The sequence below is a fragment of the Apiospora hydei genome (genome assembly GCF_038363865.1).
Source record: "Apiospora hydei strain CBS 114990 chromosome Unknown utg000010l_segment0_segment0, whole genome shotgun sequence".
Classification (NCBI taxonomy): Eukaryota; Fungi; Ascomycota; class Sordariomycetes; order Amphisphaeriales; family Apiosporaceae; genus Apiospora; species Apiospora hydei.
The window spans coordinates 530,687-551,088 of NW_027117369.1; the positions used below are offsets into that span (position 1 = coordinate 530,687).

The window sequence follows — 20,402 nt, forward strand, 5'->3', positions numbered from 1 at the left end:
TGGGAGGTACAAGTAGCAAAGTAGCGATGCAGCTGCGTATGGAGCCGAGAGGGCGCTGCTGAATGGTCGACGTGGTGCTGCGTGGGTGTCCACCGGCCGTGCCACTTCCTCTTTTAGTCTCCGGGCCTGGAAGTATTCTGTCAATCAACCAGTGAGTGATGTCCAATCCCATAGAATACACCAGACCATCGCAGAAGGCTGACTGGCCACTGCAGCACTGGGGGCACTTGGAGGGGGGTCGGGTACTTTGGCGCGGTACTTACTCAGTGACGAAAGAGCGCTGTCTGGCCAAGGCAGGTGGCAGTAGTTGGTAGCAGGCCAAGTAGGTATGTACCCAAGTACCGCACAGGCTTGTGCTGGTGCTGGAGTACCTATGTAATGCGCTAACGCTAACTCACAGTGGCAGGACTCAGTTGCGCAGACAGTTGAGTCGAGGGCTGGTCAGGCTCCAGGCTGGACACTGGACACTGGACACTGGAGAATCAATCGAGTGAGGGATGCGCTACCGCTGCGCTTTTGCGATCGTCCCTTTTGGCAGCGGGCCAAAATGGCGCCAGGCGACTTGGAAAGCGGGCGACTGACGGGCGGAGGCTTTGGGACGGTGCTGAAGCTGAGCAGGGATCAACGCTGGCTTTTCGCCCTTTTCGCCCTGGCCGGTGCTTTTCTTCAGCTTAAAGCGGTACAAGGTCGTAAAACCCACACAACTGCTGCTGCACAGCACAGTTGGACGCTTTGCACACTGGCACTGCACAATTGGTCCTCCTGCTTCCGTAATGTTCTGTCTCGCGCTCACTAAGAGGAGCACACTCGGAGGTAAGAGGCGAGAATAGACAAGCCTCTGAGCTAGAGGTGATCCAAATACACTGCCCTTGCACAGTGTATCTCGGAGCTGAGAATTTAGCTGCCTTTCCCCGTCCGATGCACGTTGTCGTATTGTTGGGGTTGGCGGTAGGAACCCTCGATGCAGAGGGCGTCGGGTGAAGGAGGATCTGAACTTTTGGCGATCCGGTCCCGCTAGGCCGTACCGAAGAGTTGCAAATCAGATGGTGTTGCGTGTTTGATCCAAGCCGGTTGGCGAGGGAGCAGTCGACCTAGGAAGAAGCCGGCAAAGCTATTGAATCTCTGTCGGTCCTAGTTATGGCTGATGACGAAGCAGATGATGCTGCTGATGATGATGACCTGCTTATTCTTCTTCGTTTTATTTCTTCAGGTCAGGGTAGAGCTGCTATTGCCCTTCTGATCCTCAGGGAAGGGGTAGGAGTATTTGGCCAGGGCGTCCGGGGTATGTACCAGGCCCTGGGACCAATGGAATGGGTGCTACAACCAACCAAAAAGACGCAAGAACCTTGTGATCTTAGATAATCATACCCCTGGTCTCGGGTGTGTGAGTGTGGTGTGGTTGTGTAATCAGTCGGTGTAGTGCGCGCAACAAACGGCCAGCCGGGTCACGAACGACGAACGTCCAATCCTATTCCAGATGAGCCTGTGTACGTGCAGGAAAGATGTGCAACAGATTAACGAACAAAGCCAAACGACACGGCCAGAGGAAAAGGTGAGCAGGGCTCTCTGAGTAAGATGGCGGTCGCTGTCGGGGTCGGTCTGTCGACGGATGGAGATGTTCCTAATGCAATGCAGGCAGAGAGGATGGTAGATCCCAGCCTGCCGGATGAAAATGGGCCTCCCTTGAGAATCCCCAATGTATGTAAATGTAGGTACCTTTATCGATTTGTGCAGAAGGCGACTTTTCTCGAGATGGCGAAACTGGAATCCAAGTATGTGTCGGGCTATAAAACCTCGCCAGATTGATTCGCGTTCCTGACAGGGCTGGGTTTTGGTGGCAAGAGTGGCAGTGCAAGCTTGGTATTGATTGCTTGTGTGTTTCAACAACAACAATCGTTCGACAACCCAAGGTGAGAAGAGGCGGATGACTGTTGACGGATGGGGATGGGGATATGCAATGGGATTCTTCTTCTGCTTCTTCTTCGTCTTCTAGGCAAAACAGGGACATGCGGCCACGCGAGAGCTATAAGCTATAATCCCCCCTATTTCACCCAGCCTTGCTTTTTGATTACAGTCCGATCACCTCAATCCACCACGATACCCGACCGAATTGCGAATTGTTGTTTTCTCCTCCCCTCGCAAATGCGGTCTGTAGTTGACCTGGTGAAGAACAAGGCGACCAGGACCGAGTCCTGCTCGATTCGGCAATGTCTGGTGGGGGTGGGCTCCGCCAGGTCGAGAGAAGCTACTGCCGTTGAAACCTGGAAGTCGGTGTTGCTTGCGCCGGTGGTGCTGTACGTGTGCGCGATTCCGTCGGTAAGGGAAATGGTACATCAGTGCAAATGGGCGGTGAACACACGGCGAGCGAAATAAGTCGCTCGACTATATCCTCAATTTCACCTCCACCTTTGTTTTATCGTGGTCTCGCCAGCTTCATTGTTCTCGTCCGGTATGTATGTATGTATGTCACGGTTCACGCACGAGTGGGAGTCATCCATGGATTGGCATGACTGTTCGATTACAAACTCCCCCAAAGCCCAACCCAACCGTGGATCATCCATCCGAGCCACGAGGTCGACGACCTAGACGACCCCTATGATGTAGTTTTTCCCCAGTTTCCTTTGTCCACCGCATCTCAGATGATCGGCGGACGCGTCCAACGGCCTGGCGGCCTCATGGTCATTGGCGAGGACGGGCCAACAGCTGGCACCGTGGCCATTTCCAAAGGGCTGGGCGCGGCGGGTCGGGGGGCCCTTTTCTGGCCCTTCTACCGGCCTTCGCAAATACTGTACGCAAATCGCCATCGCCATGATAGCAGCTTGCGCAGGCTTGCGAGTGCAGCTGCGTCAGTTCGCGCTTCGGCTACGCAGTGTGGCCAGTGTGGCCAGTGTGGTAAGCAGTTTGCGAGCGCGAGGACGACTCGCTTAGCTTATCGATTACATGTTTAGAGGGCCCCCTCCAAAAAGAGTCCCCTAAACGCTGGGTGATTTGACAGCTAAGCAGGCCCTGGGGACGCTGGGTGGCCCACCCCGTCCAATCGCGAAGGGCGACTCGCAGGCGGTATGCGTCTGACTGGTTCGGACGAGGCCAAAGCATCGTGACAATTCCACGGGCTTCGAAACATGGGATGTTGGATGCAGCCCGGCAGCTTTCCGACGTCGTGCCGATTGGGTCGTTATTCACCTATCGTCAAACTCCCTCACAGTGTGAAGTCGCCTCCAGACAACCACCATCAGCACATTACATAAAAGCCCCAGCCCAACCAGGACTGGATTGGCAGCCTCATTCCTGTTGTCTTGCTATAAATCACTTGCCGACCCTCAGAAAGCATGTCGCTACGCTGGCAGCTGCTGGGCCGCTGGTGATGGTGGTTCTTTTTTCTTGATGAATGCACACACAACCTGTTCGCCGTCGCCGACAGGTCCAATATTGAGGATCATTTCATCATCTCTCTTGCAAAAGACGCTGTCCACGTGTTGGTTGTTGCGCATCAGGCCACGCACGACGCGAAGCGCAGAAATAATTGAATGCGGGCTGTTGGGCCACGACTCGATAAGAGCGCCGGGTGCTAAACCATTTCGGCTCTCTTCTGCAGCCCGCGAAAGCAGGTGATTGCTTGCTTCGTTCCTGTCCGGAGCGACGATTGATGAAGCTACCATAGCAGCTGCATCGTCTAGTGAAGCTAGCCAGCTCTAGCAGCAACGCAACAGGGAGCAGGAGAAAAAATGTCAACCACATTTGTCCGTGGACGATAATGGGGTGCTTGCTCTATCGCGCACTTTCTTGAATTTTTCTTTCTCATTGGGTCTATGATGACGACGATGCCGAAGCTACTGCTTGACTTGACATACACAAGGACAGTTCATGTGCATGCTTCCTCATAGGGTGCAGCCGGGTCTAGCCAAGTCCACCCAGTCAGAGGGACGTTAACCTTCACCAGTCAAAAGTCCTAGCTGCATGGAACGACTGGAAGCAGTTCGGCTGGACCCTGGCTGCCGACTGTGGTAAGACTGTGCGCGGTCACACACGACCTCGAGGGCCGCACTGAGAGGTCAGACTCTCCTGGGCCGGGTAGCCAATCGCGACGCCGAAGAAGCAGGTACATTGAACCTGCGTAGGGCGTAGGCGGTGCAAGCAGCGCGAAGAGGGTGTGCTACACAATCACACAGGCACCCGCCATCACGATCCTCAGGGCGCCTTTTTCTTACTATACCCACGGGACGATGGGCATTGGGGGGCCTCATGGTATGTGCGATCGTACGCTAGAGTAAGTAAGAAGCATTCCAAATGGGTGGTGTGGGATGGTGGGATGTGATATCGTGTCGTCTGCAATGCCCTCTCTCTGCCTGCGAGGGGTGGGCGCCAAGCGGAGTCACATCGTGCCTTTTCCACCCAGTAGAATTTCATCCGGCAATCAATACATGTGAGGAATACGGCTACGAATGTAGGTACCACCACGAATAAGCCACGCCCAAGATAGAAACAATCGCGGCCTATACCTAACTGGACAATTCGCGTGTGGAGGGCAGAGGGTGGATTTCTCACCGCAGCTCGTCGCCAGTCGTTTCTCGACATACTGCCACCTTGACGGGCATCTATCATCTATCTAGGACTTGGGACCTCAGAGGCTTTGGTTGCTTGGCCGTTGAACATGGCTTGGTATGAACAGACAACGACTGGCTGAACGGGCGACGGGCCATTCTGACTCGCTATGGGAATGATCCACCTCTTGCCTGATTCGGCGGTCAACGGTCACGACGACCAAGGATGATCCACGAAATAGGATAGAATGGTCGTAGCGCATGCTTCTCCCGCTCTTCTCTCGGAGCAAAAAACCGGTTGTGACTTTTCTATAACTATAGCGAATGTATAACATCGTGATTCCAGTGCCGTTCTCGAGCCGAGCCCCGAGTAACAGTGGTGTGTGCCTTGTGGACTTGTGGATGCCCGCCGGCCTTACCAGGCTGGCCAGGTGCAGGTGCCTTGGTGCCTTGGTGCCCTTACATTGGAAAGTCCGATCCAAGTTTTTTCCATCTCACATATGGGTATGGACTCGACGAATAAGCGCAGGTTGAATGGGGGGGGTTACCGTTATTAATCACAGACTTACAGCAGGCTTGCAGATACTTCGTTGGAGACTAGGCAGATGTCACCGAGGTATGTACGATACTGATACTGCAACTGTAACCTAGCTTTTGCATCAAATGGAGAGACTCCAGAGAGAGAGAGAGATCAAACAGCAGGGCCAACCAGCCTTAGTGGCCTCCATCGGACACCACAATTTCGGAAACACATGACCGCGATACCAAGACAACGAGAGTCACATCTCACCCAGCTCATGACTTGAAACCTGCGTTCGGTTTCTTGTTCTGCAGCAGCCAGGAGAATACTACGACGTTAGATACAGACTATGGCGGTAGGTACATGACGCTATAGGGGGCATAGGGGGCATAGGGGAGCATAGGGGCGCCCTAGGAGGATCCGATTAAAGGTCGTACTCGTCGTATCAGTCGCCTGCCCTCCCAGATTGCCCCGCCATAATCGGACTTTACCCCTCAGTCCCTGATTCCTTTTGGATTGGAGCTGCATGCCGCCAAGTCGACTCGACGCAGAAGATGGATTCGTACGGTACGGTTTCGACTGGCGATGGGCTCCTCTCGAATACAGTACGAATTGCTTTTGCGACATTATTACGATATATCCTCGATCTCAGGCTTGGTGTTACAAATATAGAAGATCCTCCGAATATGGATGATGATACTCACGATGTCCCGTCGGAACTAGCAGTTAACCTAGCATGCGCGAAAAAAAAGCCATCATGCTGCCCCTCGGAAACCCGAGAGCAACTGACGACGTTATGCGCAGCGCATCGCATTAGGACCGCCGTTAGATGCATGGGCGGTGAGCGAAAGGGAAGCTGGGCAGGCAAGTAGGGAGAGAGCATGTGTTTGTTTGCTGCACGCATACCGGGTCTTCCCTTCGATTGCCATGTTTACTACTGCAATTGCACAACGGCTTACATGCTCTTTTGCTCAACTTCCACGCTTCCCGGATCCCTGAGAGCGAAGAAGCAAAAAATAGCGTACGAATAATTCATTAAGTCGACACGAGGAGTCTGCATCGGACCCCCTCGTCTAAAGCCCGTTTACTAGGTACTCACTTGGCTGGATATACGGACAGAACAGAAAGTGAAAAAGCCGTCTAGTCGTCCAGGCATCCCGGCTCTCATCCCATGCATATCCCAGCCTTTCCCCCTCTTCTCCCCCATATTTGCACCATTCAGACGGCATGGAAGACAATGAGGCTGCATTCGGAGGCCCGCAAGTCGGTTTTTTCCATGCTTTGCAGCGTTGCAGTGCTGCTGAATCGTCAAGAGAAGTCTGAACTTTTTCGTTGCTTACCTGCAGCAGTCCATTTTACCCCGCCATTTGTCAGATGTCATTGACCGACCTGGGCCCATTCGAAGCGCCCGTAGTCGTTCTGCTAAACAGATCACGGCACTCTCCCTTCCTGCATGTCTCACTTTTGCATCCCGCCCAGGCTACGATGTACCTCGAGATTCTCAGCCTTCTCTCTGTCTGTAAGTACAATGTGGAAAGACCCTGCCGTTCAGTTGGGAGGGTCAGGTCTCAGATGATGCTTTCGCCGTACTCCGTTCAGCATATGCCAACGTCATTTTAGCTTTTGACCCGAACAAAAGGAAAGCATTAGAAAAACAATCTCGCCCATCAACTAAATGGCATGCAGTACCGCAATTGGGGCCATGGCATTTATGCATGTCATATCAACCCAACTCTATTGCTCTACTCTCCGTCCCAAGTCAACTCCCGTCCCGAGGTAGGACTCGAACGGCGGGATATGCCTGGGATGATGATTAATGCTAAGGCAATTTCTTAACTCTGTCGATGATCTACCGACGCGATCGCTTAACTCTGTTAAAGATGATCGACAATCCAACGATCAAGCTATGTAGACGGGATTGACATCCAACACAGGTATGCCAACACCTGGCACTTCCAAAGACAGCAGCATCAGAAAACATTATGGAGTTCTTGCCAAGTTGCCTTGCGAGAATTGGAGACATCGCAAACTTAGACGTCGAATATCATCCTGCCAGACATACCCGAAAGGCCAAGGATCGCCTCAGCATGTACTGACAAGTGCGAATGTGAGTGTTACTAGATGCATTGGTGTCAAAAGAAACGACTACCCGTACTAAACAAGAACCCATCGCGTGCGTGTCTTGAGAGTTGCCGCCACAAGAGTCAGAATGTCTCACGCGAGCAGCGAAACCTTATCGGGTTCTTTGATTTAGTGGGCACCGATGTCTCTTCATGCAAGACATTCCGGGGCGAGCTCTGCTTGTTCGGCTGGGACAGCCGACGAAAGTGAGTCAAGACGCGCCTGATGCGTGTGAGTACTGAAGTGAATTGGGAAGTTGGGAGTTGGGGAATTGGGGAGTTCGTGAGCTCAGAGCTCGGGCGTCGTTGTCGGCCGAACCACCCGCCAGTTCGTCGTTTGTACCCAACTGACAACGAAACCGGATGGGGAGGGAGGCAAAAAAAAGCAGAATCATCGCATGATGGATGACCTAGATGTCAGCCCCGAGAAAGTTTTTTCTCCTTGGCTCAATGGGCTGAGTATGCTCGCATCGCAAAAACATGAAGCCATCGTGAACTACGTACGGAAGAGGGGCGGGCTTTTGACAAAAAACATCAGACGGTCCCACGCTGCTGCCCAACACATATTAAACGAACCCGCAAGGCTGAACTGAAGGTGTCGAACCACCACCCGGGAAGGACCCTTACGATTTCGGGAGCACGTGCTACACGATGAGATGTTCATTTGCGAAGACTTCCTTGAAATCGGGAACTATTTCCCCGCGGCCGGTATCGAATCTCTCAAAATAGGTCCTTTTTGAGGCTGTGAGGCTGTCTATCTGTCTGTCTGATGTAGTCATCATGAAGTCCATAAAATCTACCTAAACAAGTGCTTATTCCCTAGCCGTCGATCCGGCGTCCATGCCATGGCTTACGGTGCTGGTGCTAACAAGGGACCAGGGAGGTGCCATGACATCTGCATGGGGGATCATCCAGGTAAAAAGGGGTCCCGCCTAGCCACGACAGCCGCATCACGCGCGCGATGAAGAAAGACGATAAGAAGAAGAAGAAGAAGAAAAACCAGAATTGATGAGACCACCTCAGAGGCTACGATGGTGGTACTGTATGCGCGCAGACCAAGATGACTGACTCCCGACGGACTTTTCGGGAAACGGGGCGGCGCGACGCTGATCAATTAACCAAGTTATGCGCCTGTGCGGCGTGGTTGTGTCTGTGTTGTGTTTTGTCTGTCGTGTGCCCATTTCCCAATCGCAAAGGCTCAAGTCATAGGTTACTTAGGTAGGTATCGTGATTGCAGTCCGTGTGTCCTGCTTTTTTTTTTGCCTGGCTTACGACCAGCAGCAGCTAGCGTTCTGCCTGTCGATGGGTTGGCTCCGTTCTCCTCCCCCTTTTTTTACAACACATACACACACACACACACCGTCTTTTTTCTCGCCAACGACGAAAACCGGTTCTTTTCCTGGCTTGGCTTGGCTTTTGGCTCTATGAGGCCCCATCATCCCCATTCCCATCCGTATCCTCCCACACCGGCAAATCCAAGTCGACCACGATGGCCTTGTTGAGCAGGCGCGGGCCTACGTGTGGATAGCCCGACGCCTGGATCGCCGCGTTCACAATACAGGTTTCCCTCCGTCCGAGCCGCCCCGCCAGCGCCGACTGGTCGCTCCGGGCTGAGTTCGGGTCCCCGCCCAAGCCGCGCGTGCCGATGCCCGGCTGCGCCGCTTCGTCGCCCGTCGTCGGAGGTTGTCGGCTCTCGGGTCGCGTCGCTTTCCCGCCGTCGTTGTCCTGGGCCCGCCCCGTCGTCCTGGCCGTCAAGTCCACCAGACTGATCTTGTCGCCCTCGGGCGCCGGGTCGACCCAGGCCTCGACGCCCGCCTCCTTGTACCGCACCCCCTGTCCCCGAGATCCCAGCGCACGCGCTCGACGCCCCGGGCCTCGTGGATGTGTCCGCAGAGCGCGAGCCGCGGCCGGACGCGCCACATGGCCTTCCGCAGCTCCTCGCAGCCCGCGGCCTCGCGCCCGTTCGTCTCGTCGCGGTGTCCGAAGGCCGGGCCATGCGTGATCAGGATATCGGTGTCGAGCGGGATGTCGCCCCAGACCTTGCTCGCGGCGGCCCCGTCGTCCTCCTGGTGCCGCTTGTACTGGAACGCCCAGCTCTCGAACTGCGGCGTCCAGGGCGAGCCGAACACGCTGAACTCCGTCCTCGGCCCCTCGGGCGACGTCAGCCGGACCGTACGCGCCTCGTGCTCCAGGTAGATCCACTGCTGATGCTCCCGCTGCTGCTTCTGCTCCTCCCGTAGCCGCGGCAACGGCGGCTGCAGCAGCAGCAGGTTCCTGCACGCGTCGACGTCCTGCAGCTGCCCGTGGTGGAAGTAGGCCCCGTGCTGCGCGTAAAAGGCCGCGTCGACGGTGGTGTCGTGGTTCCCGACGACGACAATCTTGGCCTCGTGCGGCTGGCGCGCGATCCACTCGACCTGCTTCTGCAGCTCCTGCTGGGAGCCCGTGTTGGTCAGGTCCCCGCTGTGGATCAACACGTCGCCGGCCGGGACCTTGACGGTGCAGTTATGCGTGTCTGATATGCAGACGATGCGGGTTCTGCGCGTTATTGGCTTGGCTGTCGTCGTTGGCAATGATGATGCGGCTGCTGACGTTGCCGGAGGGGCTGTGGGTGGCTCAGTAGTAGAGGTGGCCATGCTGGTTGTTGATGTTGACGATGCTGATTTGGGAATTCAGGTAAAGTAGTAGGTATATGATATAATAACTAGGTATGCGATTTCCAGGTAAGGTCCCAACTTGGTACGAAAGTGAAGTCGTGATGAGCCACGTTCACAAGCTCTATGACCAATCGAAAGCTCTTGCCTGCCCTGGAGAGCTGCTGGTTGCCTAATGTTCCGTGGTAGCCTGCCGAGATGAGTCACCATCTATCGCCCCCAGCTCGTAGAGAGTGTCACAAGAAATGCAAGAATAGATATTACACAGCATAAAACCCCGTTGAAGCTCTGTGATTCGATAGGGACAGGAAGCGACAGGCAAACGAGTGAATTCAAGCTACGTTGAGCCCGTTGATCATTGAACGGATGGCAGCTGATTTAAGCTCACCTCAGTGCCGATCAGTGGGCACAACAAGGTGGGATGGCATAAACCGGACCTTGGCCCAGGAACCCCGCAGAAGCACCCTGACATCAGATCTCGCCAGCCAAGGTGACTGATGCGAAGATCCCAAAGCCTTGTGTTTCCCAATCGAGTAGTAAATAAAACAAAGGTCTTGAAGAAACAGGGATCTTAGAGATCAGATCAGAAGCTGCTAGTCTGATCATTGGCCCAAAAATTGTTCATCGAATTTGGATGCAGTTGTTGGACAAACAAAGCATAGGCTGACTGACAGTTTGTACAAAAGGGGTAGAACTACGTAATACACCACCGTAATTTCGAAGCACGATGGACCCCTTCGTATACAACGGACCAGGAGCTTTCAAGTTCTCCGGCCAAAATCCCCGAAGCACTCGGGAATCACTCGCTGTCTCGGCAAATCTCCGAATGGAGACGTAATCACCTCGAGCATACCTAGGTAACCAACACGGGATATGTACAGTTTCTAGACAAGGAAAGCAGACCCCCAAAGCCCAAGTACTAACGACACTTTACTTTGCAATACTTTTGCTGGAACAGATTCATATCCATAGCTTCAAGTTATTGGTGATATATCTGTCTCTTCACACTGCTTCTCAAGAATATATGTACTGGTTTCCGAAGATCAACCCGGGGGGTATTCGTGGTCAGTTTTTAACCGGGTCAACGACTTCTTCTCATCATCTCTCCTCTCCTCTCTCCTCTCCTCTCCTCTCTCCTCTCCTCTCTCTCTCCCTTCCCTCGTTCTCTCCTCTCCATGTCCCGCCCACAACGTCCCGAGACCATCCGCGCCCTCACCCTTCAACTGACCTCCCCATAGCACCTTCCGGGGGCCTTCCCCTCCGCTTCTCGCCTCTCCGCGGGATTTGAATGCATGATGCTCAGAAAAAAACAGCAACAACCAGTAGTAGTGTGTATGTAATGAATAGACGGCCAAAAGGGATAAATGATGATTATACACACAAAAAAGCTTTCCATGTCTGTAGCCGGCCAGAGCCGGAAAAAAATGGGGGGATCGATGGATGGACAAGATATCCCCACAGGGAGATGAAGATGGGGGAAAACTGTTATGTACGCCAATAAACTCCGGAATGGATTTCTTGACCATCCTATAAACGCCGAGAATTTTGGTGGTGGTGGAATGTAGTTTCGCGTGGTGAGCGTGTAAAAGAGAAATATGATTGCTGAAAGCAAAGTGATTGCAACCAAGCTTTTTCTTGCTCTACTTTGTTGAGAGCACAAGAGCGCCTGAATGTCGGTCGGTGAAGTAAGTGGTGGCGGGAGGCTGTGTGTGATGGATAGATACGGACTGCGAAGGCGGTTGTTATAGTAGTAATCGATTAAAAAAGACGCGCGGAAGACGCAGCGTGTGGTTGGCAATCTTGGTGACGAAGACTGGGTGGGAAAAAACACCATCGCTAGGATCGAACGAAGAAAAGGAGAGTCGTAAAGTCGTCAGGTCAGGGCCCCAGAAACCCGCTAACCCCCAAAGCAGCTGCGCAGAGTGCACGCAGCAGTAAGTAGGCCATCGCCTGTCTACATAATAACGCAGCAGCCACAACCGCCCTCCTTCTTCGCTTCCTCCTTCTCTTGCACGGGAGGTTGCTCTGGCTGGGTCGGTACCCGAGTGATCTGGCTGGGAGCGGCGGACATCCGGTTCTGCTGAGGGATCGATGGGGATCTGGGACTGGAAATCGGGGGATGCTGGCTCGATTTGCTGTTTAACCTGGGCATGGTCGAGTACGAACTGGTGCCAGGACGGCTCGGGGTCGGGCTCTTAGCTTCCGCACGTCCTTCGCCCGCCCGAAGTGGCCACTCGTCTGCTCTCTCCTCGGGTTCGGGCTCAGTTTCAGGTTGCTGCTGCGTTTTCTGCGTCTCGCGCGGTCGCAAGTGCTCCTGCTCATTAAGCGGCCTGAATTCCTTGTCGTACGTATTGCCAAACTTGCCCTCCTTTTCCCATTGTTCTTGCTGTAAGCGCCGCGCGACGGTGGGCAGGAGTTGTTGGTCTGGCGGTAACCTGGGGTCGGGCTTGTAGGCCGACACCATCCACGGAGGCTCACCCTCAGGAGACTTAGCAACCGGGGAAAGCTCGCCGGACCGCGTGCCTGGCCTTGCTGTGGAGTTCTTATCACGGCCAGTACCAGATCGAGTCTTGGGCCGCGTGTTGTTTGTTCGGTTCGCAGAGGCAGACCTGGCCGCGGCCGGGATGGTTTTCTTCGGGACAGGGGCCTTCTTTGGCGAGTTGTCGCTGGTCGAACGCTGCTGCGCCGAGCTCAACTTGGTAACTTCGTCAAGGACTAAACTATTACTCCTTGATCGGGGCTTTAGGTTGGTAAGCGAAAAGTCGTCGTCGGGGAGGGCCAGAGTCCCGCTCATCTTGCGGGGGACAGGGGCATCACGTTCGAGATAATCTAAAGGAATAGGTGCGGGACTGACTTTGGCAACCGGTATACGGGATCCTTTCGGTCCTAGTGACTCACTGGTGATCCAGTACTCGTTCGGATCCTCTGCTATTTCATCTGGTCGGCGGCAATCCCAACTACCGCCTTGATCGGGGTCGGAAGTCTTCTCGGCAGCGCCACTGGTCTGGGTCGAGTTTTTCCTAGACCTCGACACAGGATGGTGGTCCGAAGCGTCTGTCGTACGTTTCGACCCATTGGCCTTGTCGGTGCTCCGGTCTCTGCGGGGGCGGCTCTGCGAGCGAGGTTTGGGCAAGATAATGCCAGCGGCCTGTAGCTCTTCGCTCTCGATCTTGGCCAGCTTATCACGGTGGATCCATTTATTTTCCTCGTCATCCAGGGAAACGATATGGCCATCCGTGTGTGCTCGTTTGTTTTCAGGTCGTCCTATTCGGCCGCCATTGGCTTCTGCATGGTGTTAGCAAATTGTGCATCTGCTTGAGCCAGGTTCCCCCATCTCAAGGCGGGTCCTGCTGCCTCGTCTGCCAGCGCATCTCAAAGTGGTGCCTGCCTACCTTTGGTTGCGGGGAACGGTTCGTTCGGGTCTCGTTTCGCGAGAGCTTCTTTGGTGGCCGGAAACGGCTCATTAGGGTCTCGTTTCGCAAAAGGGGTCTCGGTACGCGTTTTCGTCTTGCAAATAAAGAGGGTCTTTCGCCGAGCCATATGTCGAGTCGTGATCCGCGTCATGCGCGTACTCCTGGAATGAATTGTGTTAGCTACATTTTCCCAAAAGAATCCTTCCGATAAGGTTCCATCGCTGCTGCAAGGGGCAAATCCAATGTCTCAGCCGAGCGTGGCAGCGACGTGGGATTGTCCCCCGTGCGGGCCAGCCCGAGGGATAGCGTGGCGACGACAGACTCACGTCATGATGATCCGAATGTGACTTCCAACCCGCGTGGTTCCCCTGAGAGGTATTTGAGTGGGCGAATGCGGCTGCTCCCGGCGCGGCGGACATGGCTGCCATATCGATCCCGAGCACCGGGTGCAAAGGCGACAACACCGATGCTGGGCGTGTTGGTGTTCGTCGGAGGCGGCAGGCTGTGTGATTCTTCCAGGCAGCGAGAAAAGTCAGGAATCATGCGGTGCCCCAGCAGGCGTAGGGCGATGTAGGAATGCGGCAGTCCGGAGCCTTTTAGCAGCGCTAACCGGACCTAGCAGGAGAGCAGTGATGCGTGACGAGACACTCGAGAAGGCCGATGAGAAAGATGAGTGGTTCGCGAGCCCTGTAGCCGAACGACAGAGCCAGAACAAAACAGCGGGTTCGGGGGGTGTGGCTCGAGACGGGAAGCGGGGAGCCAGTTGAACGGCCCAATGATGCCACAGGAGAACGAGAGCCAAAAAATTAGAGTGAGGGAATGTCGAATGAGTGAATGGGCTAAGATCGAGTCGGTCTAAAAAGCCGGGTGCCTCTAGCGCTGGTGGTAGTCGAGGCGACCTGAACCAGCAGCAAGAAAAGTGGCCGGCGGGTGGGCAAAAAGGTGACTATCGTGACCCGCGGTGGTTACGACCAAGCGGCGAGAGAGTCTGGTGCGGTGTGTAACGGGTACGGTAACTACAGTACAGGCGCTGGCTGGTGAGGTTGGGAGAAAGCACGTTTCGTCTTGTAATATGCCCCGACTGAATCGCTGATTGCCCCGGACAAGTTAGTACAGCCTGCGCTCATGTGACTTGCTTGGGGGCGACGCAAGGTTGTTGAGGCGGTTTGCGAACGTACGAATGAAGATTATCTACTGGGTAAAAGAGTGGCGGTTCCAGTATATCACAATGGAGCTGAGACGGTCTGTCGTCATCTGGGGGTTGAACGAGAAGGGCGGAGAGATAGCCAGGAGGTGGTTTGGTTTGTAAAGGAGTGTGTGGGTGTGTGAGTCTCAGTAAGGGTTCAAACTGATGGATTGATGGATTGTATTGCGAATGCAAACGGCTGGGCGGCGCGCCTTTCCAGTGGCTAAGAAACAAGACTAGACGAACACTCGATCGCTGGTATTTGCTCTCTGACAATCCACCGACTCGTTGCCTCTGGAGAGCGAACGAACACGATCGAGCAGACCAAGGCGGGAGAAAGAAAAAAAATGGCGAGAAGGCCCAAGACCGAGACCGAGACCAGAGACAGAGATAGATGCACACACACACACACACACAAGACAGGAGCAGGAGGTTCGACCGTGTCGTTGGATATTGGTTAGGTCCAGGTCATGTTAGGAGATCAAGGGCCCCATCCAGGTCCGGTTGCAGCCTAGCGCGCCGTGACTGGTGGTGTAACTGGTGACAGGGTGGTGGCTCTGGTGCCTCCGGTTTGCCTCCAGAAGCCCATCCCCGGTCCTGCTGCCGATTCTTTGCGTTGTTCTTCTGCGCGTTGCTTTTGCGGTAGAGTGACCTGGCAGTGCCAACTGCCAGGGCGATTGGCCCAGAACCCCCGACGCCGCCCCCTGTAACGTACCCACTGTAGCCTCTGTGCCAGGGAGAAGCCTGTCCACTAAACCCCATCTCGATTTGCTGTAAATTGACTTTCATATTCCCTTAAATGCAACCCTGTCACAACCCCCCGAGCAACATGAAGCAAGCCCGCAAGCCATTGCTGCCAATTGCTGAGCCATCGTCGACGGGTTTTTTTTCTCTCCCTCCCTCGCCCAAATTGCTTTAACCTCATAAAAGCACTGACGGTGGCCCTCAATGCGTGGTCACGCATCACAACCTAAAAAAAGTCTTTGTCCACCCCGAGACAGTGTGCACTGACAGGAGGAGCAAAAGATGACAGTTGTCACCGGCTACCTACGAGCCTACGATGAGAGACAGCCCCTACCTTGGTTGCTTTGTCGGGCGGACTTCAGCTCAGACACTCTCTTTGTCCATGACTCGGCTGATGCTTTGTTACGTGCATCGCAATGCTGCAATCAATCAATCAATCAATCTGCAAGCCCTCCCACATGCCATGCTTGCTTTTGAGGTACACGTAGATGGATGACGAACCGGGCCTGCGGGCAAGCCGAGGCTGTCTTGAATTACTTTTTATTTTATTTTCGTACTACAGGTAAAGGGCTTGCATTGCTTTTGGTTGGCGTGTCTGGCCTGCTGTCAAATGGCAATAAGGGGCTCCATCCCCATTTGCCAATCTCTTGCTGTGACCCGCACCGTGCTGATAAGATAGAGTTGCGGTGGGCAGGTCTGAAGGTGTGTGAAGGTGTGCAAGCGGCGAGTCTGCAACGAGCGACAAGGGACAGACACACCAAGACACCACATGCAGGCGCTGTGGGGGTCAGCCCGGGCTGTGCCAGTGTCAGGCTGCGCCAGAGTGGTTTTTTCTTCGGCAATCTACCGCCTCTCTGCGACCTACCGCACTACCGCTACCGCCTGAACCTGGTCCCGACCGTTGAGATACCACTTTTGGGCGGATCCATCCCATTGATCTTCCCTACAGGCGACTGACAACTCCGACCGCCGACCAGCAGCCGACCTCCCGACGCGACAACATCGCCTCCAGTTATATCGTCCATATACCGCTTCAATGTCGTATTATATGACGCCGGCTTGCATTGTGATACCGGCTCAGCCCAGCCCTCGCTGCTTGCTTGGGCTTGCCCGAGCCAACCATGCAGTGCATCTCGGTTGGATCGGAAACTAACGGCTCGCCCCCAGTTGGACGACAACCTGTCTTTTCCCGCCCAGCAACAACGCCCAAAAAGGCCAAGCTTGTCTCCAGCGTATAAACGTTTTTGGCCGTTCCAGGATATCTGCTACCGACATCTCTATAGTACGAGTATGTATTCTGTGGCTTACGTATTATCTTCTAGCCATGATTAAAGGGACGTAACAGTGGATAGTGGGTTCCTTTGCACTGCATTCTGATGCGCTGCCAGCGCCCTGGCGCCCATGCCTCATTCTCCTTTCGACTTCTTGTTGGGAACTTTTCGGGCCTTGCCCAGTATTTGTAACATGATCCTCTGCTTCCTCTTCCGGCGCGCCCAGTCGGCCTTTTCGTACTTCGTCGGCTCGCCCTCGAGCTCCGGCACGAAAGCGAGCGAGAGCTGCTTGTCCCACTCCGTAATGAACCGCTGCACCCCGGCCAGGTGTATCTCGCACTTGATACGCTCGGCGGCCAGCGCCCAGCCCACCGCGCGCGCGAGGTCGGGCCGGTGCGCGAGCACGACGTCGCCCGCGATCTGCAACAGCGGCGGCCGGTTCTGGTCCTCGCCGGGCCGGACGTCGAAGTGAGCCCGCCGGTACGGGCTGGCCAGCAGGGGGTGTCGGCTCAGCCGCGCCAGCCACAGCGCCCCGTTGTCCAGGCGCGGGGCCGTCGCGGCGGTGAGGCCCGCGACCTTCCGCTCGATGTCGGCGAGGCTGTCGTTGTCCTTGAGCCGCGGCGCGACGAGCGGCACGACGACCTTGCGCAGGAGGTCGGGCCGTCCTCCCCCTTCTGCCGCCGCCGCCTCCTGCATGTCCCTCAAGAAGACCTCGAAGGCCTCGCCGTAGGCGCGGGCCTGCACGGCCGCGAGGAGCACCTTCAGGAGCGCGAGGTTGTCCTCCTCGGCCGCGTCGGCGTCCTTGTTTCGGACGTCCGTGACCCTGCTCTTCCTCCCTCCGCTATTGTGCAGATGCATCTTGATCTTCCGCAACGACCCGGCGGCCTTGCGCAGCACGCCGCGCACATTCAAGTGGAGCGCGTGCATGGGCTCCTCGGCCGCCCGCCGGGAGTGAAGACACGACTCGTCGTCGCGCAACGCCGCGCACTGGGCCGCTATCCGCCGCGACTCTTCCAGGTTCCGCAGCAGCAGGCGTTTGGTGGCCTGCTCGTCGGGCGTCAGTTTCTGGTCCCCTTCTGGATCGTTGAGGACAAGTAGATGTGACGCGGGCACATTCCAGCCCCAGAGTATGTCTGGTGCCGTTAGTTTCTCGAGACAGTAGTTCTTCATCGCTGCTTTCGTCGCTTTCGTGGTGCTGCTTTTCCATCTCAACATCGGCGGCTGCCCCACTGGCGGCACACTCGCACTGCTCCGGGCAAGAAGGGCCAGCGAGGCGGCGCGATTGACTTGACGTATGGGATGGCGGCTTGCCACGAACATTTTGCTTGGCAACAAGACGCTAATCACGGAGGGATCGTTTGCATTTAGTTAGCCACGCCCGCATTGAAGTGTCGATTGTGTGATCGATTGATTATGTTGATTAAGTAATAAGTAAACACAACATTTGCGTCTGTCTGATGCTCCAAGTACATATGTGCCCGCGGTCGCATGCGGCCAAGCCACCACAAATTGCACGTGGGCTGGTGGCTGTGCAACCAATGGTCAGACATTCCCCTATTCAATTACTTTTGCGTCCTCGCGGCCACGAAATCGACCAAATCGAAGAAGCTCTTCTTGTATCGCCTTTCCATGGTCGTCCGGTTGACCGTCTGGATGCCAAAGTGCTGGTCGTAGTCGCCAAACTCCCAATTATCCGCAAAGCTCCAAGCGAACGCGCCCGCGACGTGCACGCCGTCCTCCCAGATGGCCTTGAGCGTCTCCGACAGGAACTGCACGTAGTAGTCGCTGCGCGGCTGGTCGAACAGCTGGTCCGACAGGTTCTCGGCCTCGGCCTCGTGGAAGACGGGGAACCCGAACTCGGTGATGACGACGGGGTGCCGCCACGTGTTCCAGAGGTAGTTCAGGTACGTCCGCAGGTACGTCGGCGTCATGTACACGTACGACTCGGAACGGTACCCGATGTTCCAGCCCGTCGTCGTGTTGGTGTACTGGTTCACGCAGTAGGGGAACAGCGGGTCCGACAGGTTGGCGGCGCAGGCCGCGATGCCCCCGCTCGGCGGCGAGACGACCGTCGCGGTGTAGGGGTCGATGCCCAGGAAGTCGGCCGTGCCGTTGAGGTAGGCGAGGTCCGTCTCGTTCAGGGGGACGTAGTCCGGGATCGTCATCTTGAAGGCCTCCGGGTAGTCCTGGCCCAGGAAGATGGGGTTCGCGAACGTCGCGAGCTGGAACTCGTTGAAGTGGTTCGCCGCCTCGACGTCCTCGGCCTTGGCCGGGTCCTGCGGCACGCCGAAGTTGTCGTTGAACTTGATCGAGACCCGCCCGGCGCCCTGGATCTCCTCGTGGTAGAAGTGGTACAGGCGCGCGTGCGACTTGATGACGGCGTCGACGGCCTTGCCGTTCTCGCAGTACAGCAGCGGCTCGTTGAAGGTGTACCACACGGGCACGCGGTCGGCAAAGTGCGTCATGACCACCTTGCCGTAGTGCACGAAGCTGTCCTGGAACTCGGGGTGGCTGTAGCCGCCGTCGCCGCGCCCGACCGTCGGTCCGGTCCGGTTGTACGGGTCGGCGTAGAACTGCAGCGGCGTGTCGAAATGGATGAGCGTCACGTGCGGCTCCATGCCCTTGGCGATGGCGAAGTCGATGAGGTCCTCGTAGTGGTCCAACCCTTGCTTGTTGACGGGCGAGCCCTCGAGCGCGAACGGCAGGATCCGCGCCCAGGGGATCGAGAAGGAGTAGTACTTGACGCCCATGGCGGCCAGGCGCTCGATGTCCTGCTTGTACAGGTAGTAGTTCTCGTTGGTGATGTAGTCCTTGGGGTCGCCTTCGCCACGCCCGATGGTGATGATTTCCATGAGGGTAGGGGTGCGGCCCTCGTCGGCGATGGCGCCCTCGATCTGGGAGGCCGAGCCGGCGACGCCAAACTCGAAGTCCTTGGGGAAGTAGTACGAGTCCTGGGGCTGGAAGTAGCTCGGCGGCGGGAGCACGAGCTCGTTTGTGGGAACCGGGGTGGGGAGACCGTGGTAGAGTACATGCCCCGTTCGGTGAAGTTGGCCAGGTTGGCGCGCTCCCATATGGCGGACCAGGCAGCCTGCCCATACGGGTCAGCACTGTCTGTAGCAGCTGCGGCATTGGGGTCCCAGTTTCCCCACGTCGTCGTAGCCAGGTCCGGGACAAGGTGGCTGAGAGACTCGTAGGGCGGCGCGTAGGTAGTGGTCGGCCCCGGAATAACAGACGTGGCCGTTCGCATAGTCTCAGTCTGAGTGAAGGAGAACGGGGTGAACGAATAGATCGGAGTTGCTGTGGCGTACGAGCCATTCACAGAGCACTTCGTGGGTCGCACCACCGGCCCATCGGCAGGGGCGTAGACCTGCTGGGCCAATGCGGCCGTGGCCCAGCTACTAACAAGAATCGCGGCACTCCTCATGATTCCGTATTTGGCAGTCTGGCACCCGTGACGTTATCAGACCGGTCGTGGAGCCTCCTCCTCTTCCCCAAATCCTATGGCTGTCGGGGGGAGAGCCATATTTATTGACGACATGCGAGACCAGCGAAGACGCAATAGTACTTCACCGCCATTGACCAACAATAATACGCGCGCAAGGGCTCGACAGACGGTTGCCGGCGCGACTGCAGAATCCTCGCATCACAGGGACAAGGACAGGGGAATGCGTGAGGGGAATGCGGGGAAACACGAGATCCCCAAGAAGTAATCTCCGCATTACTCCAGCATCGTACCTGACTAGCCTGGTAGCCAAGTTATGCTACCATTACCAATCACCAATACCGGTTGCGGACTCGGGGTGGTTCTATTTGCGGTCTGAATGGCACCACTGCTGCAAACTACCTGCTAATCCTAGTCGCCGGCTCGGCTCGGTTCGGCTACGGGAGACGAAAATCCCCCGTTTTACGTCATAAACGATTCCCAAAATCAACCATAGCCATCTCGTTCAACCTGC

General features: G+C 55.9%; 5 protein-coding genes across 5 annotated transcripts; all 5 read right to left on the reverse strand.

The window, feature by feature from the left end:
• Positions 1-3,335: 3,335 nt before the first annotated feature.
• PG997_014333 (uncharacterized protein) lies at positions 3,336-3,659 on the reverse strand (the record flags this gene model as incomplete). Its single annotated transcript, XM_066818647.1, has 1 exon — positions 3,336-3,659. One exon carries the CDS (start codon positions 3,657-3,659, stop codon positions 3,336-3,338), a length of 324 nt encoding a protein of 107 aa, XP_066660835.1.
• A 4,944-nt stretch (positions 3,660-8,603) lies between these two features.
• Positions 8,604-9,814, reverse strand: PG997_014334 (phosphoesterase; the record flags this gene model as incomplete). The annotated part of the gene is made up of 2 exons (XM_066818648.1): positions 8,604-9,014; positions 9,038-9,814. 2 exons carry the CDS (start codon positions 9,812-9,814, stop codon positions 8,604-8,606), a joined length of 1,188 nt encoding a protein of 395 aa, XP_066660836.1.
• A 1,972-nt stretch (positions 9,815-11,786) lies between these two features.
• PG997_014335 (uncharacterized protein) lies at positions 11,787-13,576 on the reverse strand (the record flags this gene model as incomplete). The annotated part of the gene is made up of 3 exons (XM_066818649.1): positions 11,787-13,114; positions 13,225-13,406; positions 13,572-13,576. The coding sequence occupies 3 exons, from the start codon at positions 13,574-13,576 to the stop codon at positions 11,787-11,789; spliced, it is 1,515 nt and encodes a 504-aa protein (XP_066660837.1).
• Positions 13,577-16,581: 3,005 nt separating this feature from the next.
• PG997_014336 (uncharacterized protein) lies at positions 16,582-17,766 on the reverse strand (the record flags this gene model as incomplete). The annotated part of the gene is made up of 1 exon (XM_066818650.1): positions 16,582-17,766. One exon carries the CDS (start codon positions 17,764-17,766, stop codon positions 16,582-16,584), a length of 1,185 nt encoding a protein of 394 aa, XP_066660838.1.
• Positions 17,767-18,008: 242 nt separating this feature from the next.
• On the reverse strand, positions 18,009-19,870 carry PG997_014337 (uncharacterized protein; the record flags this gene model as incomplete). The annotated part of the gene is made up of 2 exons (XM_066818651.1): positions 18,009-19,433; positions 19,463-19,870. 2 exons carry the CDS (start codon positions 19,868-19,870, stop codon positions 18,009-18,011), a joined length of 1,833 nt encoding a protein of 610 aa, XP_066660839.1.
• Positions 19,871-20,402: the final 532 nt, after the last annotated feature.